This window comes from Lontra canadensis, unplaced genomic scaffold, assembly GCF_010015895.1.
Source record: "Lontra canadensis isolate GAN:19392208 unplaced genomic scaffold, GSC_riverotter_1.0 scaffold50, whole genome shotgun sequence".
NCBI lineage: Eukaryota > Metazoa > Chordata > Mammalia > Carnivora > Mustelidae > Lontra > Lontra canadensis.
Genome location: NW_022631044.1, coordinates 9,561,145 through 9,581,727, shown reverse-complemented (window position 1 = coordinate 9,581,727; position 20,583 = coordinate 9,561,145). Strand labels below are relative to the sequence as shown.

Sequence of the window (20,583 nt, the reverse complement as noted above, 5' to 3'; positions counted from 1 at the left end):
CAAATTTTTCAAAAAATTGTTCAAAAAGTAGGTAATAAAAGAATGAATAAGGCAAAACAGGGGGATACTAGGACGAGCCTGAATTATAGAAAAGGAAAATTGAAAGGAATACTTCTTTTTATTGTAGCCACAACTGTCTCTCAGTAAAATACATTACTTATAAAGGCACATTTCTCTGTAGGAAAGAAGAAAATATTATATCCTGAAGACAATCCAATAATCACTGAAAATAATGTTCAGATACACCCATGCAGCTTTATTCTCAACAGAACTTCCTTAAATAGATTTCTCCCATTAGCAAAGGGACATCCTGATTTAAGGTCTTGAGTAGAGTCCCCTTATTCATCTCCGCTCTCATTGTGTATTAAGAGGAACCCTGCTTTTCAAATCAAGCCTCATGTGTATTTACTGGCTATGAGTTCTTCAGTGAACAATGATTTAGTAGATGAGATCACAAGGGTTAACGTGCCTAGTGCAGTGCTCACTACATAAACGGCTCTCTAATGGATATATTTTTCTCTTTTCTTCCCTAACAACTCTGTAATAAAAATAATAAACCCACAGCCCAACAGAATTATACAAGACAAGAATGATTTGTTGCAAATACTTTAACATCAATATTTCATAATTTATTATAAAGATATCTTGCATACCACCACTATAAATACTGAACATTGTTTTATGAAAATTACAATTTTATGATTTTCAAAATACCATGATAATCCACCTGTTTTTAAACTTCAACATAAAAGCTAAGAGGAGGGTTAGAATTTAATCTTAGCAGACATGAAAATTTGGTGCCTTGATTTACAAATATAGTTTAATACACCAGAATATTGACAAGAATTGCCTTATGCTTCAGATGTACTGCCAAGACATGGACAGCCAGCAAGTTTAAAACAAATATACACATTTGTGGTTTTAGGTGCTAACAAGAAATAGTCCTGTAAAGCTGGTAACCTGTGGCTACCAGCACTGGTATCTACACACCTGAAAAGTCAACGACAAAAATATTAAGATAATTGGCACCATGTGGACAATATCTAGACTTTAGGTATTTAGGGTTGACTTACTACTTTCATATACAGTCTCCTCATTGCCCCCAACTTTGGAATTTCAGATCTAGAGAATATACAGTTCAAAACACTTGCTTTGTCTTCCTTCTCCTGCTAGAACTCTGAGGTTTTCCTCTTACAGTCTGGTAGAAGAGCTGATCTTGCAGTTTTTCACTCAACAGCATTGGGTCAAATCTCTTCTATACAGGATCTCATTCTTCTCATGCCCCCTCTATATGCAGAGAGCCGGTCAAAGTCTTGGAGGTGGAAACGAGTTGCCAACTGATTTACCATTTTCCTCAGGGTAAGAAAGGCTGAAACAACTTGGAAAGTAAGGAACAAAGTGAAGATGATGTGTATCGCTTTTTCCAAGGGCAGATTTGTTAGGCCCTCATTAAAGAGCAAGAAGAGAATTAATGGCAACTGCAATAAAAGGCTCAAAAGCCAAAAGCCAGCCAACTCAGGAACCTGCAATGACACACAGTAAGAGTAATCAGATCAGTAAAGGACAGTCTTCTGTTTACACAGATCAGCACTATGAACCTGCTTTATGAGCTCTGTAATTCAAAGGGAGTATAACATGGTCCTTGTCCTCAAAGAATTTACCGTCTAAATTAACGAACTGATGCAGCTAATGCAGCAATGCTAGAATGATATGCCTTAGTGAATTATTAAATGCACCACTTAGAGGTATGAATTAAATACTACAAGAAATAAGACAAGAGAGTGAATAGGGTAGGTAAAAGAAAGAATCCAAGGATATAGGCTTTTAAGGTTGGGTAGAAGGAGGAAGAAGCAAGAAAGTAAGTAAGCAAAAATGTGGAATGAGCATGACTAGGAATCAACATGTCAGACGGGAATGGATGCCTGGGTTAGGAAATAGCAAGAAATACAGTGAGGCTCATGGGTGGGATCTAATTATGAAAGGCCTAGAAAACCAGAGAAATCTTTAGGCATTATCCCTAAGCTCTGGTAACTATAAACGCTCAGGCAGCATGATGATTCAGAAAACATGTGCCTGGCACAGGATTCCTGAATTTATAATTTTCCCCCATTTCCATAAACAGGATCTAAACATGTTCAGTTTACCAAGTATTTTCAAGACTGGTGAGAAGAGGGAAAACTGTCAATTCTTAAGAACTTACTATGTTCAGGTACTTTGTATAAATTATTTCATTTAATCCCAATAAACCTTGGAATAAATATTTTTCCCATTTTATATACAAAGAAACCAAGGCTCAAGAGGTTCAGCAAACAGACTATGGCGACAAAAATAGTAAAGTTGGAGGCAGGCCTTTGCTCATTCTACCACCTCTGTCTGCCTTTTCCTCAGTATGAAAACCATATTGCCTTAACATGTAGTCCGGAGACAAAGGGAAGAAGAGCCTACCTTTTCCTGTAGGTTCCCCATGTAGCCCAGATACAACCTGATAGCTTCAATTAAGGTTATTAGGATGATAACAGTGACCACGATGAATTTGTAGTAATCAGGCAAGATTGAATACTAAAAAATAAAATCACACAAAAATAAACATGTTTGTAAAATTTCACATACAGTAAAACTGACCTGAAATAGAAAACAAATATTAAGAACTTTAATTTTATTGACAACATCACAATGCCAGGGATGGGCAGAAGAGATCTCAGTGGAAGTATTAAAGCATAGACTTACCTTCATCTGAAGCATCATAATGCTGCTTATCCACCAAAGTGGGAAAAAGTAAGTGTTAAAATAAAGTGACATTTGCAATCCCAAACTGGACACCATTTCATTATCTACAAAAGAAACAAAGAAAAAGAACAAACTCTTCATCCTGGTCACTGGACTGTAAGTCCTTTCGTTTCTTAAAATTAATAACTACAGTATTGGTTTAACAAAACTCCAAATTTTAAGCCTATTAATAATCACTGACAGTGAAAGGAAATATTCATCATAATATTATTTAATTCATATACTGGGTTCCTGGGGGTATATTTCATATTTTTCAATTAATCATTTTTGCCATTACAGCCTGTCGACTTTTTTGCACTACCACTGATACAGATTAAATGTGGACTATCAGTTTGAATCCTTTTGAACAGATAATAATGATCATTACCTCTTTTGTGGAGTTCTATGTAAAGAGCCTATAAAATGAACACATAAAATACATAAAAACTAATCTCTCACATATAAACTAATCTTTTACAAAAATTAATCCCCCTAAATTATAGACACACCCCTCTTCAGCATACCCTAATCCCACCCATTCATTAATATCCAATTTAATGCCACTTTTTCCACAAATCCTTTCTTGATCTTACTGTCCCATCCCCACAGAAATCTCTTCCCGTCTAGGTACTTATCTCTAACCTGTGTATAACAAAGTGTTAGCAAAGAACCACAAGCCCTCACTCTAGACACGTCTGGTGTGCTGAAGAGATATTGAGGTTTGGAGTTCAAGTAAACTCCTGACTCCTCAAATACCCCTTTAACCCTCGATGCCGGACTTGGGATAAGTTATTGAACCTTTTTAATTAATTTCTCAATCAGAAACTGTCTCAATTTCTTCATCTGTAAAATGGTAACATGAAAGTACCTCACAGGTTGAGGATTAGTGACAGTGTCAGATATTTCACCGTACCACCATACCTGGTACTTAGCAGGCACTCGATAACATTAGTCCCCTTTCCTTCTTTTTTACTTAATACACAGCCTCATTGTATGCACAGACTATATTCTACCCAAATTTGAGACCCTCACAGAACCTAAAATCTTTATACCGGGTACATAACAAGCAGAGTGGCTGAATTAATGGAAACGTACTGTCATAAAGACATCAATGTAGCCATTTGTGATACATGAGCTTCATTTATCTAAGACTGATTGCAAGATACCTTATGCTTCTATGTAAGGGAGAAGGGTCCCAAATTAAAATTCTGATTTTTCAAATCGAGCCCTACAAATACATCCTAAATTTGACTAAATTTTAACAATTTAAAAACAGATATGTATTTTGAAATCAATTGGCCTAAATGTTAAGAATTTATAAAGGCTCTGAAATTTCTTAAAAACAGATTTTTTCCTCCACAGCTGAGTATATCTATCATTTAATAATTTTAAAATATAAGAAATAATTGTCCTTCACAGCAAGGTTTCCTTTAGCTTTTTTCTGTTATTATGATATACTTTTGATAATACTTATTTTTTTATTTTGCTTATTCTTGTTTCTTAGATTATCACTGATAAAAGAATGAATTCTTAAAATTTGTTGAAATTGAAGGCAACTCACTAACCTAGGATTTATTTTTTTCATAATAACAGTAAAACTCTTGGTCAGTGGATACTGTAATGGTGTACATTTGTAAATACAGTGCAAATAATCAAACTTCTGATTCACAAGAGAGAAAATGTGGGAAAAAATGATAATTAAGCTGAAAATTTCAATATGTTTGGAGCAGAAACTAGTCAAATTTTGCAAAGAAGTTTTTGTTAGAAATTGTGTACATGAGCATCTTAAGAGTTATGCTATGTCTATATTTCAGCATTTCAAACTTACAATCATGCAATTGAAAATCAAGTTAATATGTAAATGAACCTTGAAAGCACAAGACATGAATTTACTAAATTTTGCAAAAGTACAAGCTGAGTTCTGTAAACGGAATTTAAATTAAAACATTATATAAATCAGGGGTAGGCAAACTACCAGCCAGCTGCCTGTTTTTGTATAGCAAGTGAGCTAAAAATGGTTTTTCACATTTTTAAATGGTTGGGGGGAAAAAAATCAAAGAATAGTATTTGGTGACACTGAAAATCATATGAAATTCAAATTTTAGTGTCCATAAATAAAGTTTTATTGGAACACTGCCACATCTATGCATTTACCATTATCTATGGATGCTACAGAGACCTAAGGTCTGCAAAGTTTAAAATACTTGCTATCTGGCCCTTTACAGAAGATGTCTGTTGACCCCTGATACCCTGCATCATCAAATTTTAGTGCCTGTTAAGCCTTAGCTCTAGAATTAGAAACTTAACCTCATTTTTCACATTATGTTTTTCTTTGTACATCCTAAATCTTGAAGAGGCCTAAATTAGGGTGAAAACAATGCAATTATAGGACTTTACTTTCCTCTGCTCTCTTTTAAAAATCCTAAACTAAGCAAGAGGGGAAAATTTCTATTCCCTAGCAGAGTTCAGTGATAAAAACCACATGGATCTGGTTGACAGTATGCTATCATCATGATTTAAGAAAGGAAAAAAAGTTTTGGAGGAAACTGAGTGATCACTTGCCGTCAAGTTGAATGCAGCACCGTGGTATTTTGTTACCAGATTTAGGGTAAGAGTTATACATGGGGGATAGGGGTTGGAGGTTGGAGACTGCAGGGAAGGGGAGAGATTGTTGAAATCGATGCTAATGTGGCAGCTGCCATGCCCAAGTGGATAGCGGTTTTAAAATGACTCATTTAAAAAAGCAGTTCTTTCCATCTCTTCCATCAGAAAACGGACTTGCGGTGGAATGTACTTGTTTTGCTAATAAAAGAAAAAAGGAGAAGATATTTTAACTGGGGTGGGGAGTGGGAAGGGGAGACAGGCTGTTTTCACTCCATCCCTGCCCGGAAAGCCAGGGCGGAAGTCGCAGAGGAAAAAACCGTCGGCCTTTGCAGAGGATGCGAAACCGGACATGTGCTGCGAAGGCGGATTTTATATTTTTAGTTTTTGAAGAAGGCTGGCGCCACCTCAGCTGCTCGGCTTACAGTTCTCCCGACAGGCCGCAGCACCGTCGCACAGGACCTGTCGGGGATACAGGCCTGGAGTTATCCAGTCCCAGCCCCCGCCCCAGCCCAAGGCTCGGCCTCTCCTCCAGGGCGCTTCCCGCACTGCGGAGAACCAGCTGAAGGCGAGACCGCCATTTTAGGGCCGGGCAAAATCTGGCCACTCCAAAACCGGCGCCAAGACCTCCGCAGGCCATACCCGCTGCGCTGGGCCTCGCCCACTCACCCGGACCTTCGCTGTACTCTGGCCCGGTCCGGCTGGAGTCACTGAACACGGTCCGGCTGAAGTTTCCCAGCCGCTGGCGGACCGGATCCGGCAGCTCCATGCCCGGGCCTCGGTACAGCTTACAGCTAGGTCTGCGAACGCAGCCTTCTTCTGCGGTTTCCACGGCAACCGGGCGGTGCGAGATGCTGGGGCCAAGGCGCACGCGCTGCTGCACTGCGGGGCAGAGGAGGGGGGCGCGAGCGCCAGGAAAGGAGTGGTGGGGTGAGAGTAGCATCCTGCCTAGCGCTTCAGCCGGGTGCGGGACGGCAGATTCCATACACCTGTTGTGAGCCCCACCATCTTAAAAACAAATAGAAATAATAATGAATGACCTGAGGTTGGAGTGTGATACAAGGAGCCCTCACACCTTGCCGGTGGGCTTTCTGGAAGGAAATACAGAACGAATGTAGGGCTTAAAGAATGTTCACGACCTGGTGGTTCCTTTCCTAGGAATATATATTGTTAAATTTTTATTATTATTAAGATATACTGTGTAGGTATGTTAATAAGATATTTTTAGTAATATATAATATATATTTCTGGAACTGTGTGTGTGTGTGTGTACACACATTTGATGGGATATACTGCTGCATCTTAAAAGAATGCAACGAATATTTGATTAAATGGTTTAGCTTTAAGTAAAAATTAAAAAATAAAAACTAAGTAGAAATGAACCTAATTTTGCAAAATGTGTGTGTATGTGTGTGAATATGTGAGGAGCAGAGGTGGAGGAAGTGACACAAGTGCTGTGGCTTAAAAAAAAAGACTAGAAGGAAATAATCCAAAATGTAAATATTTATTTCTGGATTATGGGTGATTAAAATTCTTCAAAAATTTCTGTATCTTTTTTTCAAATAAGCTTTTTCTCAAATAAGATATATTACTTTTTTAAAAAGTATTTTAAGTGGGGCACCTGGGTGGCTCAAGCCTGGGATTCTTGATCTCTGCTCAGGTCATGATCTCAGGGTCATGGGATGGAGCCTAGAGTAGGGCTTTGCGCTGAGCTGAGCGTGGAGTCCACTTGTCCCTCTCTCACTGCTCCCCTTTCCCTGCTCCCTCTCTCAGATAAATTTTTAAAATCTTTTTTTTTTTTTTGAAAAAGGTATGTAAGTATAGAATAGTTAGAGAAAAGGACACAAACTGAATATACATGTGTAACCAGCACCCTGATGGAGAAACAGAAACAGCAGCACATCCGGGCAGCTTCCCTTCCTATTCCCTTAAGGTAGTGACTATAACAGATCTTTCCTGACCTTTTTTTTTTTTTTTTAAGATTTTATTTATTTATTACAGAAAGAGACACAGCAAGAGAGGGAACAGAAGCAAGGCGAGTGGGAGAGGGGGAAACAGGCTTCCCCCTGAGCGGGGAGCCCTATCCCAGGACCCTGGGATCATGACCCCATTGTAAGACAGGTGCTTAAGGACTGAGCCACTCAGGTGCCCCCCTTTCCTGACATTTAATAGCATAGAATAGTTTTGCCTATTTGTATGCTTTTTACAAAAGTAATCATATAGTAAATTCTTTTTAAAAGAAAAATCTGCCTCTTTGTCCTCAAAATAATTAAAAAAAAATTCCTTCCTATTGTTGAGTGTAGGTTCTTTTTCCTTGCTGTTTTTGACATACCACAGTGTTTATCCATTCTACTGTGGAAGAGCATCTGTGTATTTTCTAGTTTGAAGGTGTTATGTGTGAATAATGCTGCTTTTGGTGACAATATTCCTCTGAGTGAACATATGCATGCATTTGTGTTGAGCTTATTCCTAGGAGTAGAATTGTTGGCTTACGTATGACTCAGCTGTAACAGATACTGCCAGTGGTTTTTGGTTGTACCAATTTCTACTGCCTCCAGCAATGTCTGAGCCTTCCTGTTGCTCCAAATCCGCCACCATCACTTATTATCTTCCATTCTTTTCGCTTAGCCATTCTGATTGGTATGTGGTGAACAGTATACTTTTATAATCAAAAGGAAAACTACACATATTTATGTAAATGTCAAGGTATATTTATGAGGGTATGGGAGGAGATAGTTACATAGCTAGAATTTCAGTATATGTGCTGCCGAAGCGAGCACCATAGCTAGAATTTCAAAATAGTTCAACAAATGTTTAATGCATTCCTACTATTTTGGGGACATTGTACAAGGCTAATTAGGCATATGGTCCCTCCTCATCAAGTAGCTCAGCACGATGAGAGATGTAGAAGCAAATAATTATGTATACATTAGTAAAGGAACAGAGACGAGGAAGGAATTAATGCTGGTTGGGAATGTCAGGGAAAATGGTGGCTAACTTCTGCTTTTCTTCAGCATGGAACCTAAGCCTTTAGGTCTCCAAAAGGCTCTAGGACTTCCCTGAAGCTGGCTTAAGTGGCTTCTTGGTGTTTCTCAAAGGATTTTCTGTGTTACTTTGGTCATAGTGCTAGTCATGCTGTATTAGAATTGTCTGTGTCTGTTTTGCTTGCTAGTTCACAGGCTCTTTGAGGTCGGGGATGACCTTTCACCTTTATATCCTGAACACTAGCACAGTGCCTACCTAGAGTGGGAGCTGGGTGACTACTGAATGAATAAAGGCAATAAAAGATGTGGAGAACCATATCTTCCCATGTCTAGTTCAAGGATTTAGCCAGTCCTTACATAGGGTTCATTCTATAGAATAGAGAATTGATATATTAAAATACAGTGAGTTATAGCATTCCCTCAAAATTTAAACTTAGCAATAAAGAATCAATTTTCATTTGTTAAAATAGCCTAGATTTTTATAAAGGGCACAGTAAAGTAGGAAGCCTTATGTTCTGCTGATTGAATTATAATTTGAACTGTCTCATTGAGGGAAGCTTTTGATAATATGTATACATTGTCTTAAAAATATTTCTGCCTTTAACACAATAATCCCAATTTTAAGGCTCTGTTTTGGGGATATAATCATAAACACTATAAATAAAATTTTATATACCAAGATATTACTTCCAACATTATCAATATTAGTTAAACAAAAAAAGAAGGTGAGGGAGCATCTGAAGTGCCCAACCACAGGCCTAGTTAAGCAGAATATAATATTCATGGTGAGGTTTTGGGCTATCATGGAAAAAAATACCCTTGGAAGCAGAGAGAGCAGGGATCAAATCACCTAAAATTCTCACTTTATCCCCTGAGAGCTGTGCAATTGATTTCAGATTTTTATTTTATCAAGTGAGAATAATGGTAACTTTCTGTTATGGTTGATGTGAAGATCATATCAATAGAAAAGGCTTTCTATTAGTGATAGCTATCATTGACACATCTATTAAAATGATATTAATGAAGAGGAAACTCCTACAGTGGAGTGAAATCATGTCAGCATTTGATTTTCTGAATTTGATTATGCCTGTGAGGCAATATCTCCATTGCTTTCCTAGTAAAGACTGGATGTGATGTACCACAAAACAGTACATGAGTGTTAACCAAATTTATCAAAAGCCTGAGTGAATTATCTTAAAGATTTTTCCTAGCATTAAAAAAAGATGTGGAGGGGCGCCTGGGCAGCTCAGTCGGTTGAAGCCTCTGCCTTCGGCTCAGGTCATGATCCCAGAGTCCTGGGATCAAGACACGCATCGGGCTCTCTGCCCAGCGGGGAGCCTGCTTCCTCCTCTCTCTACCTGCCTCTCTGCCTACTTGTGATCTCTCTGTCAAATAAATAAATAAATAAAATCTGGGGGGAAAAAAAAAAGACGTGGAGCACCTTGTTCAGATTACAATTATTTCACCAAAATCCTGGAGGAAAAATTGAAAGAATTATAGATATTTTCCCTTTAAATTTTATTTATTATTTAAATTTCTCATAATCATGCATTTCATAGTTTGAAATAAATCCTTTCAAAATAAACTGGAAGGGGGGCGCCTGGGTGGCTCAGTGGGTTAAAGCCTCTGCCTTCGGCTCCGGTCTTGGTCTCAGGGTCCTGGGATGGAGCCCAGCATCGGGGCTCTCTGCTCAGCAGGGAGCCTGCTTCCTCCCTCTCTCTCTGCCTGCCTCTCTGCCTACTTGTGATCTCTGTCAAATGAATAAATAAAATCTTTTAAAAAATAAAAATAAAACAACTGAAAGGAAGAGACAATGATGGCACAAAAATATATTAGAGGAGAGTTTTAAGAGGAAAAAGTTGTGTTTTAAAAAGAATCCTGTCGTTATTGATGTTGCAAATGGTCCAAAGGATTGGAAAAAACCTTTCAAATATTACTTTGTTACTTGATGCTCACAATATTTATAGGCAATCACATTAGTGAAATGCTGAAGAACAAAGAAGGGAATTCAATTTCATGGAATCAAGAGACTAATATAATTTGAGTTTCCCATATCCTAGATCTATTACTCACGATCTAAAGAGAATTATGGAGTCTTCATTCTTAAAATCATGGGACTCATTCCCAGAAAGATTAATAAATAACCCTATACAGTTAAACTGTTTACTTTTTATATGAATGTTGATGGTCAGAATAATAACTTCTTCAATAGTTGCTTAATGTTTTTCACTGGGGTTTAATTACATGTATGGTTTACTTTCCTAAATATTTATCTTCACAAAAATTTTGAGTCTAGTGGAATAGTTTCTTCTCTTTGACAAGAAGCACAGTTGTCTGGTAATAATGTATTATCTCACATGACAGGAAACTGATTTAGGGAGTTATTTAAATCATTCCTTGGCATAATAAAGATATAAATTCTTACCTTTGTTGCTAATAAAGACTTCAGGAACAGTATTGTACAGTGAACATGTTATTCAGTTTATTGCCTTAACATGATCTGTGAGACATTTCTAAGAATTTGTATAAACCTAAAAAATATATATTTGGGTATAACATCTTCTATTATGATTCTGTGTTAGGATCCACGTTAAAAAAAATCTTACTGTAAATTACCTGAAATGTAATCTTACAATTATTGAAGTTGTTAATGGATAATTAAAAGCTTTTTGAATCTCAAGTACAGTATATTCTATTCATAATATTTTTCAAAATTTTTAGGAAAGAATCAGGTTATGTATGAATCACACAGAAAGTCAAATCTCATGAAAGGAATTTTTCTTACCATATTAAGTGGTATTTGAAGGCTGACTTTAATATTTTGCCTTCGAAGGCATCTCCATTGAACATATTTATTAGAAAATTATTTCCCTTTTAAGATGCTGTGTATATTACAGTTTTTTGGTTCTGTGGCATTTGTTCATGTTAGACAAACGGCAAACAGCTGTTCCATGCATCAAACTATGTGGGACATAGTGTGAGCAAAGCAAATCCTGCTTCAGGAAACCTTAGCTCTGTCAAGTGAATTATGATACTGATTAGAAGCAAGTGGCCATTTTCTTGAATAAGTAATGAATTCTGTTTTTAGTAATGATAGTATTACTATACTAATAATATCTTATATTACATTGTGTAAAAAGTCCCATCATGTTTTTTTTTCTAGAAGAAAATCTTAACCTTTTGTTGACTATAATAAAATATTTCTCCCTGCACTAAATATTGATACATTGTAACCTCTTGCTTATTATAAATTGTGGTTCTGTGCTTTTTTTTTTAAGATTTTTATTTATTTATTTGACACAGAGAGAGTGAGATCACAGGTAGGCAAAGAGACAGGCAGAGAGAGAGGCAGAAGCAGGCTCCCTGCTGAGCAGAGAGCCCAATGCAGGGCTCGATCCCAGGATCCCAGGACCCCAAGATCATGACCTGGGCCGAAGGCAGAGGCTTTAACCCACTGAGCCACCCAGGCACCCCTGGTTCTGTGCTTTTAACATAGTGTGCTTTTGTCTGTAAGAACATTCTACACATTGCTTAGTCATGTTCAATTTTGACCTCCAAATACATCAAGGTTGTAAGAGTAGAAATCCTGTAAATGGACAATTGGGTATTAAAACAAAAGTGTACACATAGATAAAGAGTTCAAATAAATTTGAATTTTTCATTATATTTATGTAGATGAATAACACAATTCTCCAAATTTTCTTGAAGGTAAATTTGCTTTGCAAAATAGAAAATCATTGCAATTATCCCTGTATCCCATTCCTTTTCCTACTGTATTTTAAGTTAATACAGAATTGTTCTTCTTTTTTTTTCCCCAACACATACTGTGATGATTAACAGAAGTTCCAGGTGGTTGGAGACAAGTGTAATAGGATGTCAACAGAGATATTCCCTGGGCTTGGCTAAGTCCCAAAGCTGTGCACAGAAGGTGGTAAGTTCACATATTCTAAATTCAGGGACCTCCTATGGTTAGGCCAGCCTACTAAGAAATGTTAGTACAGTCAAACAGCCCTACCATCAGACATTCCCCAAACCACCCCATCTGCACTCCCTAAAGTATAAGAGTGAGTAGAGAAGCCTTTTGTGAAGCAGAATATTTGTAAGTATACTGCATTCCCTCCCTTCACCCCATTGTCACTGTAAGGGAAGGGATGGAGTTACTTCTTTCTCTCAAAGTCTAGAGAAAAGCCCTCAAGACAATTGCTTTTAAAGTTTAGAGATGCTCAATCTTCCCACTTTACTTGGTTAGAGACTGGTGACTGTGTCTCTTCTTACCTCTCATGGACCCCAGAGCTTAATGTTCCAGGGCAAGGAGAGGGGCCAGCAGAGAGACAGCCCAGAAGAGGGAAGGGACATGACAGGCGCCCACATTGCCCTCTCTAAGGCTGCTAGCTGGACCCCTTGTGGAAGAGGTCAAGTAAGTGTAAGATATGCCTCAAAGAACTGGACAACAGGGAGACACCCCAGGGACACTTGCCAAAAATGGATACCCTCCAGTGTAGAGATGTCAGAAGTCTGACAGTGTTGACTAAGGAAGCGCAGCACCTTATTGAGAGGGAATTGTGATATTTCTGTACAGGCACCATATAAGAGATCTACTTCCCTGTTGCGAGTCTTGCCCTCACATCACAAGGGAAGCATCAGAAAGGCGAGGGAAGGGTATAAAGATTTGAGCGCTCCTGCCCTCACAGTCACCCCCACCCCCACATCTACTCTAAGCCACTAATAACAAACATGTCTGCCTCTCTCTGGAGAGAAGGAAGGAAAAATAATTTTTAATTCGGTTTGAAGCTTAATTGAAAATGAACAGAACTGAACCTTACTTGCCAGAATGAGATGATCCTCATAACTTGAAGAGGCTGCTACATGGAATGAAGCCAAAGTGTGATATTAAGAGAGTTGACACTCAGCAAGAAAATGGCAGGGCCACAGTACAATTAGTGGGGAGGGATTCTTGGAAAAATAAAGCCATTTCATATTACATCCCAGTGAATTGAGAGTCCTTAAAGAAGTAATTACAAAATAAAATAGAGCTATAATTTTTATGAGAGTGGGATGGTTGATTCTGAATAAACAGACTGGTGACATTGATATCAATTCAAGTTAAGAAACCAGAATTTTTTTAAAAAGCTTTATTAATTTTATGGGGTGCCTGGGTGCCTCAGTTGGTTAAGCAAATGCCTTCAGCTCAGGTCATGATCTGGAGTTCCAGGATCGAGTCCCATGTTGGGCTCCCTGCATGGCAGGGAGACTGCTTCTCCTTCTGACCTCTCCCCTCTCATGTTGTCTCTCTCCTTCTCTCTCTCTCTCTCTCTCTCAAATAAGTAAATAAAATCTTAAAAAAAGAAGATTTATTTATTTTAGAGAGAGTATGGGGGAAGGGGCAGAGGAAGACAGAGAAAGAAACCCAAGCAGACTCTATGCTGAGGGCGAAGCTCCACATGGGGCTCGATCCCATGACCCCAAGATCAGACCTGAATAGAAATCAAGAGTGGGGTGCCCAACTGACTGCACCACCTGAGTGCCCCTTATTTTTTTCTTTTAGTTGAAATGTAACATGCACACAAAAAAGTAAAAAATTGTTTAAGTGTAGGGTTTGACAAAGTGAACCTACCTAGGAAACCAGCACCCAGATCAGGAAATAGAGCACTGCCAGCAACCCAGAAACCTCCCGAAAGTCACCTCTCAGTCATTATCTCCCTCCTCCTCCTCCTCCTAACATTTCTATTCTCTTGATTTCTGTATCTGCAGGTTAATTTTGTCTGATTTTATTTTTATGTAAATGAAGTTCTACATTCTATGTCGTTTGTGTTTGCTTCTTTCACTTAACATTACATTTGTGAGGTGCGTCCATGTTGTTGTGCATAGAAGTAAATAAAAACTATTCATTTTCATTGCTGCATAATATTTTGCTGTTTTAATATACCATGAATTTTATTTATACAAATGGTGACAGACACTTGGCTTTTTCCCAGTTTGGGGCTATTAGAAAGAGTGCTGCTGGACTTAATTGCTAATACTCTATCTATTGCTAATACTCAGATTGTATTTCCTCTTTTTCCACTCTGGTAAATTATATATTTCTAGGAATTTGTTCATTTCATTGGTATGTAGTTGTTTATAATTTCCTCTTACTCTATTCTTTCTAAATAAAAGATTAATCTAGAAAGAGAGGGAGAGAAAGAGCACCAGCAGGAGGGAGGGGCAGGGGGAGACAGAGACTCCACACTAAGTGGAGAGCCCCAGAGCATGGGTCTCCATCCCAGGACCCTGAGATCATAATCTGAGCTGAAATCAAGAGGTGGATACTTAATCGACTGATCCACCCAGGTGCCCCTATATTCCTTTTTCAAATAGAAGTATAATTGATATTTTATTAGTTTGAGGTATATAATATAGATTCAATACTTTTATATATTGCAAATTGATCACCACAATAAGTCCAGTTAACAAGTTAACATTCATCATCATGCATAGCTATGATTTTTTTCCTTGTGATGAAAACTTTCAAGATCTATACTCCTAGCTACTTTCAAATATGCAATACAGTATCATTAACTGTAGTCACCATGCTGTACATCTTCGTGATTTATTCATTTTATAACTGGAAATTTGTACATTTTGACCCTCTTTACCCATATTGCCCACTCCCTACCCCTGCCTCAGGCAACCACCAATCTGTTCTTTATACCCATGAGCTTGGTTAGGTTTATTTATTTGTTTAGAGTCCACATACAAGTGAGATCATAAGGTATTTATCTTTTTCTGTCTGACTTATTGTACTTAACACAATGCCCTCAAAGGCCATTCTTATTGTTACAAATGGCAAGATTTCTTTTTTATGGAAAGATAATATTCTGTTCTTTCTGTCTATCTACTACATTTTCTTTATCCATTTACCCGTCAGTGAACATACAGATTGTTTTCATGTCTTGGTTATTATAAATAATGCTGCAGTGAACATGAGGGTGCATATAGCCTTTCAACTTAGTGTTTTTGTTTTCTTTAAATAAATACCTAGAAGTGGAATTGCTGGATCATATGATAGTTCTATTTTTAATGTTTTGAGTTACCTCCATATTGTTTTTCAGCTTACATTCCCACAAACCATGCACAAGGATTCATTCCCTTTTCTTCATAGCCTTTTCTTCATAGCCTTGCCAACACTTGTTATTTCTTGTCTTTTGATAATAGCTATTCTGATGTGAGGTGTGTGTGAGGTGTATATTCTTAAGGCTGGTAGGATCTATATCAGTGTCTCTCCTATTCTTCTTGAAACTTTTTTTTTTTTACCTTCTTTATTTTTTTCATCAGTTTTGGCAAAGCTTTAGAATTGCATTTGTCTTTTCAAAGAACCAATATTTGGCATGTTGGTTTTCTCTGTTGTCTATGTGTTTTCTGTTTATTATTTCATTATTTCTACTTTCTATAATTTTTTGTTTTTTTCTTTGGATATGATTCTTAAATCTTTTTTTTAGATTTATTTATTAGAGAGAGAGAGCGCATGAGCACAAGTCGGGGAAGGGCAGAGAGAGAAAGAGAAGAAGAGAATCTCAAGCCAACTCCACGTTAATCATGGAGCCCTGTGCAGGGCTCCATCTCATGACCCTGAAATCATGACCTGAGCTGAAATCAAGAGTTGGACACTTAACTGACTGAGCCACCCAGGCACCCCAGACTTTCTCATTTTTTAATATATGCATTAGAAGTTATAAGTTTTCCTTTAAGTTTCCTTTTACTGCACTCTACAAATTTTGATATGTAGTACTTTGTTATAATTTTGTTGAAAACATTTTCCAATTTCCATACAGATCTCTTTGACCCATGGGTTATTTAGAAGTATATTGTTTTTAATCTCCAAATATTAGGAAACTTCTAGTTATCTTTTTGTAATTGAACTCTAGATTAATTTCGTTATGGTCGGCAAACATATTCAGTGTACTTATTCCAATCCTTTGATATTTGTTGAGACTTGCTTTATTGCCCAGCATATGGTCAATTTTGAGAGAGGTCCGTGTATGCTTGAAAAGAATGCGTTTCCTTCAGTTGTTGGATGCAGTATTGTGATGTTTAATTAACTTTATGTGTCAATTTCACTGTCCTGAGGGATGTCCAGATGGCTGGTAAAACATTATCTTTAGGTGTGTCTGTGAGGGTGTTTCTGGAAGAGATTAGTACTTGATTCAGTAGACTGAGTAAACAGATCTACCTTCACCAATCTGTTAGGGCCTGAATGAAACAAAAAGGGGGACAGAAAGGTGACTTTTCTCTCTTTGTTCTTGGGCTGGGACATCCATCTTTTCTTGTCCTCTAACGTCAGGTCTTTGGACTCTGGGACTTCTATCAGTGCCCCTGTGATTCTCAGGCCTTTGACCTCAGACTCAAATTTACATTGGCTCCCATGAATTATGTTAGACTCAGACTGAATTATACCCCTGGCTTTCCTCTGTCTCCATCTTACAAATGGCAGATTATGGGACTTCTCTGCCTCCATAATTCTGAGTGAGCCAATTCCTATAATGAATCTCCATATATATATATCTCTATTTCTATGTCTCCTTTTGGTTTTTCTCTGGGGAAACCTGACTAATACAAACATTCTATGTCAGTTCAATTAGTTCATGTTTATTAAATATATTAGTCAAGTCTTCCAAAACCTGATATTCTGTTTGTTCTGTCAGTCACTGAGAAAGCTATGTTAAATTTCTTCCATTCTGATTGTGAATTTGTCCATTTCTCCTTTTAGTTCTGTCAGTGTTCATTATGATATTTTGAAATGATGTTTTAGGAACTTGGAAATTTAGAACTGTTATGCTTTCCTGGTGAATTGACCTTTTATCAGTATAAAATGTCTTTTCTTTTTTTAAACTCTAGAAATGCTTTTGCTTTACAGTATGCTCTTTTAGGTTTCTTGGTAAATGTTTGATAGTTTATTTTTTTTTTCCATCTTTTTACTTCCAACCGCTTCCATCTTTTTCTTTTTTAAAAGATTTTATGCATTTACTTGTCAGAGAGAGAGAACACGTGCACAACCAGTGAGGCACACAAGCTGGGGGAGCAGCAGGCAGAGGTGGGGGAGCAGGCTCCCCACTGAGCAAGGAGACTGACATGGGACTTGATGGGATCATGACCTGAGCTAAAGGCAGAGGCTTAACCGACTGAGCCACCCAGGCATCCCCTCTTTCATCTTTTTACATCCAACAAGATATATCTCTTGTAAGCAGCATATAAGTTTTTTTCAATCCAGTCTGATAATCTTTGTCTTTTAATTGAATATTTTAGTCCATTTACATTTAAATAATTACTAAAATATCTGGGTTTAAATCAATCACCTTATTTGTTTTCTACTTTTCCCACTTTTCTATGTTCCCTTTCCTCTCCTTTCTTGCTTTCTTTGGATTTATTTTAAATTACTTTATGCCTCCTTCTATTAGCTTGTTAAATATGCATTCTTTATTATTCCTTTTGTAGCTATCCTGAAGAAAAAAGCATCCTTGAATCTAATACACATGAATACTTTACCACTTCCCAGACAATGTAAGGACTTTAGAGTCCTGCCTTTCGTGATAATATTGACATATATTTTAATCCTACAAACAGTTGAAATCCCATAATATGTTACTATTATTGTTTTATGTACTTAATATTCATTTAGATTTACCCAGGTTTTTATTCTTTTTTTTTTTTAAGATTTTATTTATTTATTTGACAGAGATCACAAGTAGGCAGAGAAGCAGGCAGAGAGGGGAGGAAGCAGGCTCCCTGCTGAGCAGAGAGCCCAGTGCGAGGCTCCATCCCTGGACTCTGGGATCATGACCTGAGCCAAAGGCAGAGGCTTTAACCCACTGAGCCACCCAGGCACCCCCAGGTATTTATTCTTTAGCTCTTTATTCTTTCTTGCACCAACATGCTTCTCTCTAGGATTATATTCCCTTTTGCTTTCAGTATTTGTTTACTAATAATAAATCCTATTGGATTTTGTTGGTCTGCAGTGTCTATTTTGCTTTCATTTTTGAAGAATGTTTCTCTGGGTATAGAATTCTAGGTTGGTAGAATCTTTAAAGATGACATACTATTGTCTCTCATACCATTCCATTATTTCTGATGAGAAGCCAACTGTCAGTCTCATCCTTATTCCTTTGAAGGTATTGTATGTTTTTCTCTACTTCGAAAATTTTACTTTGTCTTTGGTTTTCAGTGTTTGACTAATGTGTCTAGGTGTGAATTTGTAACTTTTTAAAGTTCATACCTCTTGGGGCACCTGGGTGGCTCAGTCGTTAAGCATCTGCCTTTGGCTAAGATCATGATCCTAGGGTCCTGGGATCGAGTCCTACATTGGGCTGCCCACGCAGCAGGGAACCTGCTTCTCCTTCTGCCCTCCCCCTGCTTGTGTTCTCCCTCTCTCTGTGTCTCTCTCTGTCAAATAAATAAATAAAATCTTTAAAAAAATGTTTAAGAAAATAAAGTTCATATCTTTTATGGTTCATAGCATGTCTTATGGCTGATATATATTAGATTTTTAGAAAATTCTTGGCCATTATTTATTCAGATATTACTTCTTCCCATTTTCTCTTTCTTTCATATCTAAAATAAGACTTTTTCACTGCATTCCATATATCCCTCATGTTTCTATCTTTTTTTCCTCTCCCTATGCTCTGGTCTATGAATATATTTAAAAACAAAATTAGTGATTATTAGGCAGAGTGTGTTTAATATGAATAAATCATGTGATTTGAAACTCACTTTCTTTGTTGGAACTAGCAAAGCAGTAATATCAGACACATTAGTCACAGTGCTTGTCTTACCCCTTGTTTCCTTCTAGATGAAAATGACTCACCCACAGCATCCTGCTCAGGGAAACAGAGTTGGGCTATTCTTTGCAGTGGTGGCTAATCAGATTATCTCTGTGATTTTGGAGTGGGACAATGTAGAAGGGATTAATTAATCAGTTTCAAAAGGAGAGCAAAGCAAATCCTGTGCAGAAGCAAAAGATAGATGCAAAGCATATTTTCACCAGAACTACCTTGGTTTCTGGGATCTATTTAGTTTTATGTACTGGGCATGTAATCTTATAAGGAACTTCATTTCTTAAGGTGAACTAAATGAGTCTTTCTTTTAATCAAGAGACTAATGTATCAGGGACTGTGGCTGAATGTGTATCTGAGCTCAGCAAACTATTTCATGAAGACATTTAATGCCTTTGGACAAGACTGAGAAATGTTCACTAAATGTGAGTGTAAATCAGTGAATTAGAAGCTTATGAAGTAACCCAGAGGATACTAATTAATGAATTGCTTAAGCCTTGAGAGAGGTTGTTTTGGTTCTTATTTTTATTTTTACTTTTGCTTCTGGTTTTATTTATTTATTTATTTTATTATTTTTTTAAAAAGATTTTATTTCTTTATTTAACAGAGAAACAGCGAGAGAGGGAACATAAGCAGGGGGAGTGGGAGAGGGAGAAGCAGGCTTCCTGCCGAGCAGGGAGCCTGATGCAGGGCTCAATCCCAGGACTCTGGTATCATGACCTGAGCCAAAGGCATGCTTAGCTTAAACAACTTAACTGACTGAGCCACCTAGGCACCCCTGCTTTTGTTTTTAATGTAAAGTTCTCCCTTTGACCTTGTTCTATTTAACGTTTTTATCACCACTTTTGTTGAAAGCATGCTTATAAATTCGGTGAGGAAAAATGCATTGTTTAGCAGGATCCTACTACCTGGAACAATGGCTAAGTCTAAGAAGATAACATTAATAAACATTTTTATCATAAAAATAATACACGCGTATTGCCAAATATTGAGAAAACGATTCTCTTTTTTACAGTCTATTTTTTGTGAAAATTATAATTAGGGTAATAATTTAATACTATTTTTTAAACATTGTCACTTAGAAGCCATGAACATTTCCAAATCATTAAATATTATTTTACAATATTTTAGAACACTGTCATTTATTTACCCATCTCCTCTCAGGACAATGCTCTAATACTGTTTTCTAACTTTTTTTTGCTTAAAATTATAAACATTTTTCCAAATCATTAAATATTATTCTCTCAGTTGGGTGACTATACCATTATTATTTAATCAATATGCTCTACTTAGGCAATTAGAATGCTTACCCCACCACCCCACTTCTTATCCTTAATATTACTGGAAATATTCTTTTGGCATTATTTTTGGAAAAAATGTTATAGTTATTTCTTTCTGATAAATCTCTAGCAGTGTATAAGGATCTT

General features: G+C 37.2%; 1 protein-coding gene across 2 annotated transcripts; it reads right to left on the bottom strand.

Annotated features, from left to right (window-relative positions):
- Positions 1-590: 590 nt before the first annotated feature.
- On the bottom strand, positions 591-6,223 carry TMEM17 (transmembrane protein 17). Of its 2 annotated transcripts, none has more exons than XM_032873820.1 (4): positions 6,037-6,223; positions 2,728-2,831; positions 2,446-2,559; positions 591-1,523 (listed from the first exon to the last, which is right to left on the bottom strand). In XM_032873820.1, the coding sequence occupies exons 1-4, from the start codon at positions 6,134-6,136 to the stop codon at positions 1,245-1,247; spliced, it is 597 nt and encodes a 198-aa protein (XP_032729711.1). In that variant the 5' UTR covers positions 6,137-6,223; the 3' UTR covers positions 591-1,244. The 2 variants fall into 2 exon arrangements, with proteins under 2 accessions (XP_032729711.1, XP_032729710.1); XM_032873819.1 differs by having other exon boundaries at positions 6,010-6,217.
- Positions 6,224-20,583: the final 14,360 nt, after the last annotated feature.

Excerpts from the sequence above, each read along its gene's own strand:
- TMEM17 (XM_032873819.1), bottom strand. The coding sequence starts at position 6,136 with ATGGAGCTGCCGGATCCGGTCCGCCAGCGGCTGGGAAACTTCAGCCGG. Across the intron at positions 2,832-6,009 it reads GGCGAGGCCCAGCGCAGCGG|ATAATGAAATGGTGTCCAGT; the intron begins GTATGGCCTGCG and ends TTTCTTTTGTAG. Across the intron at positions 1,524-2,445 it reads TGGGGAACCTACAGGAAAAG|GTTCCTGAGTTGGCTGGCTT; the intron begins GTAGGCTCTTCT and ends GTGTCATTGCAG.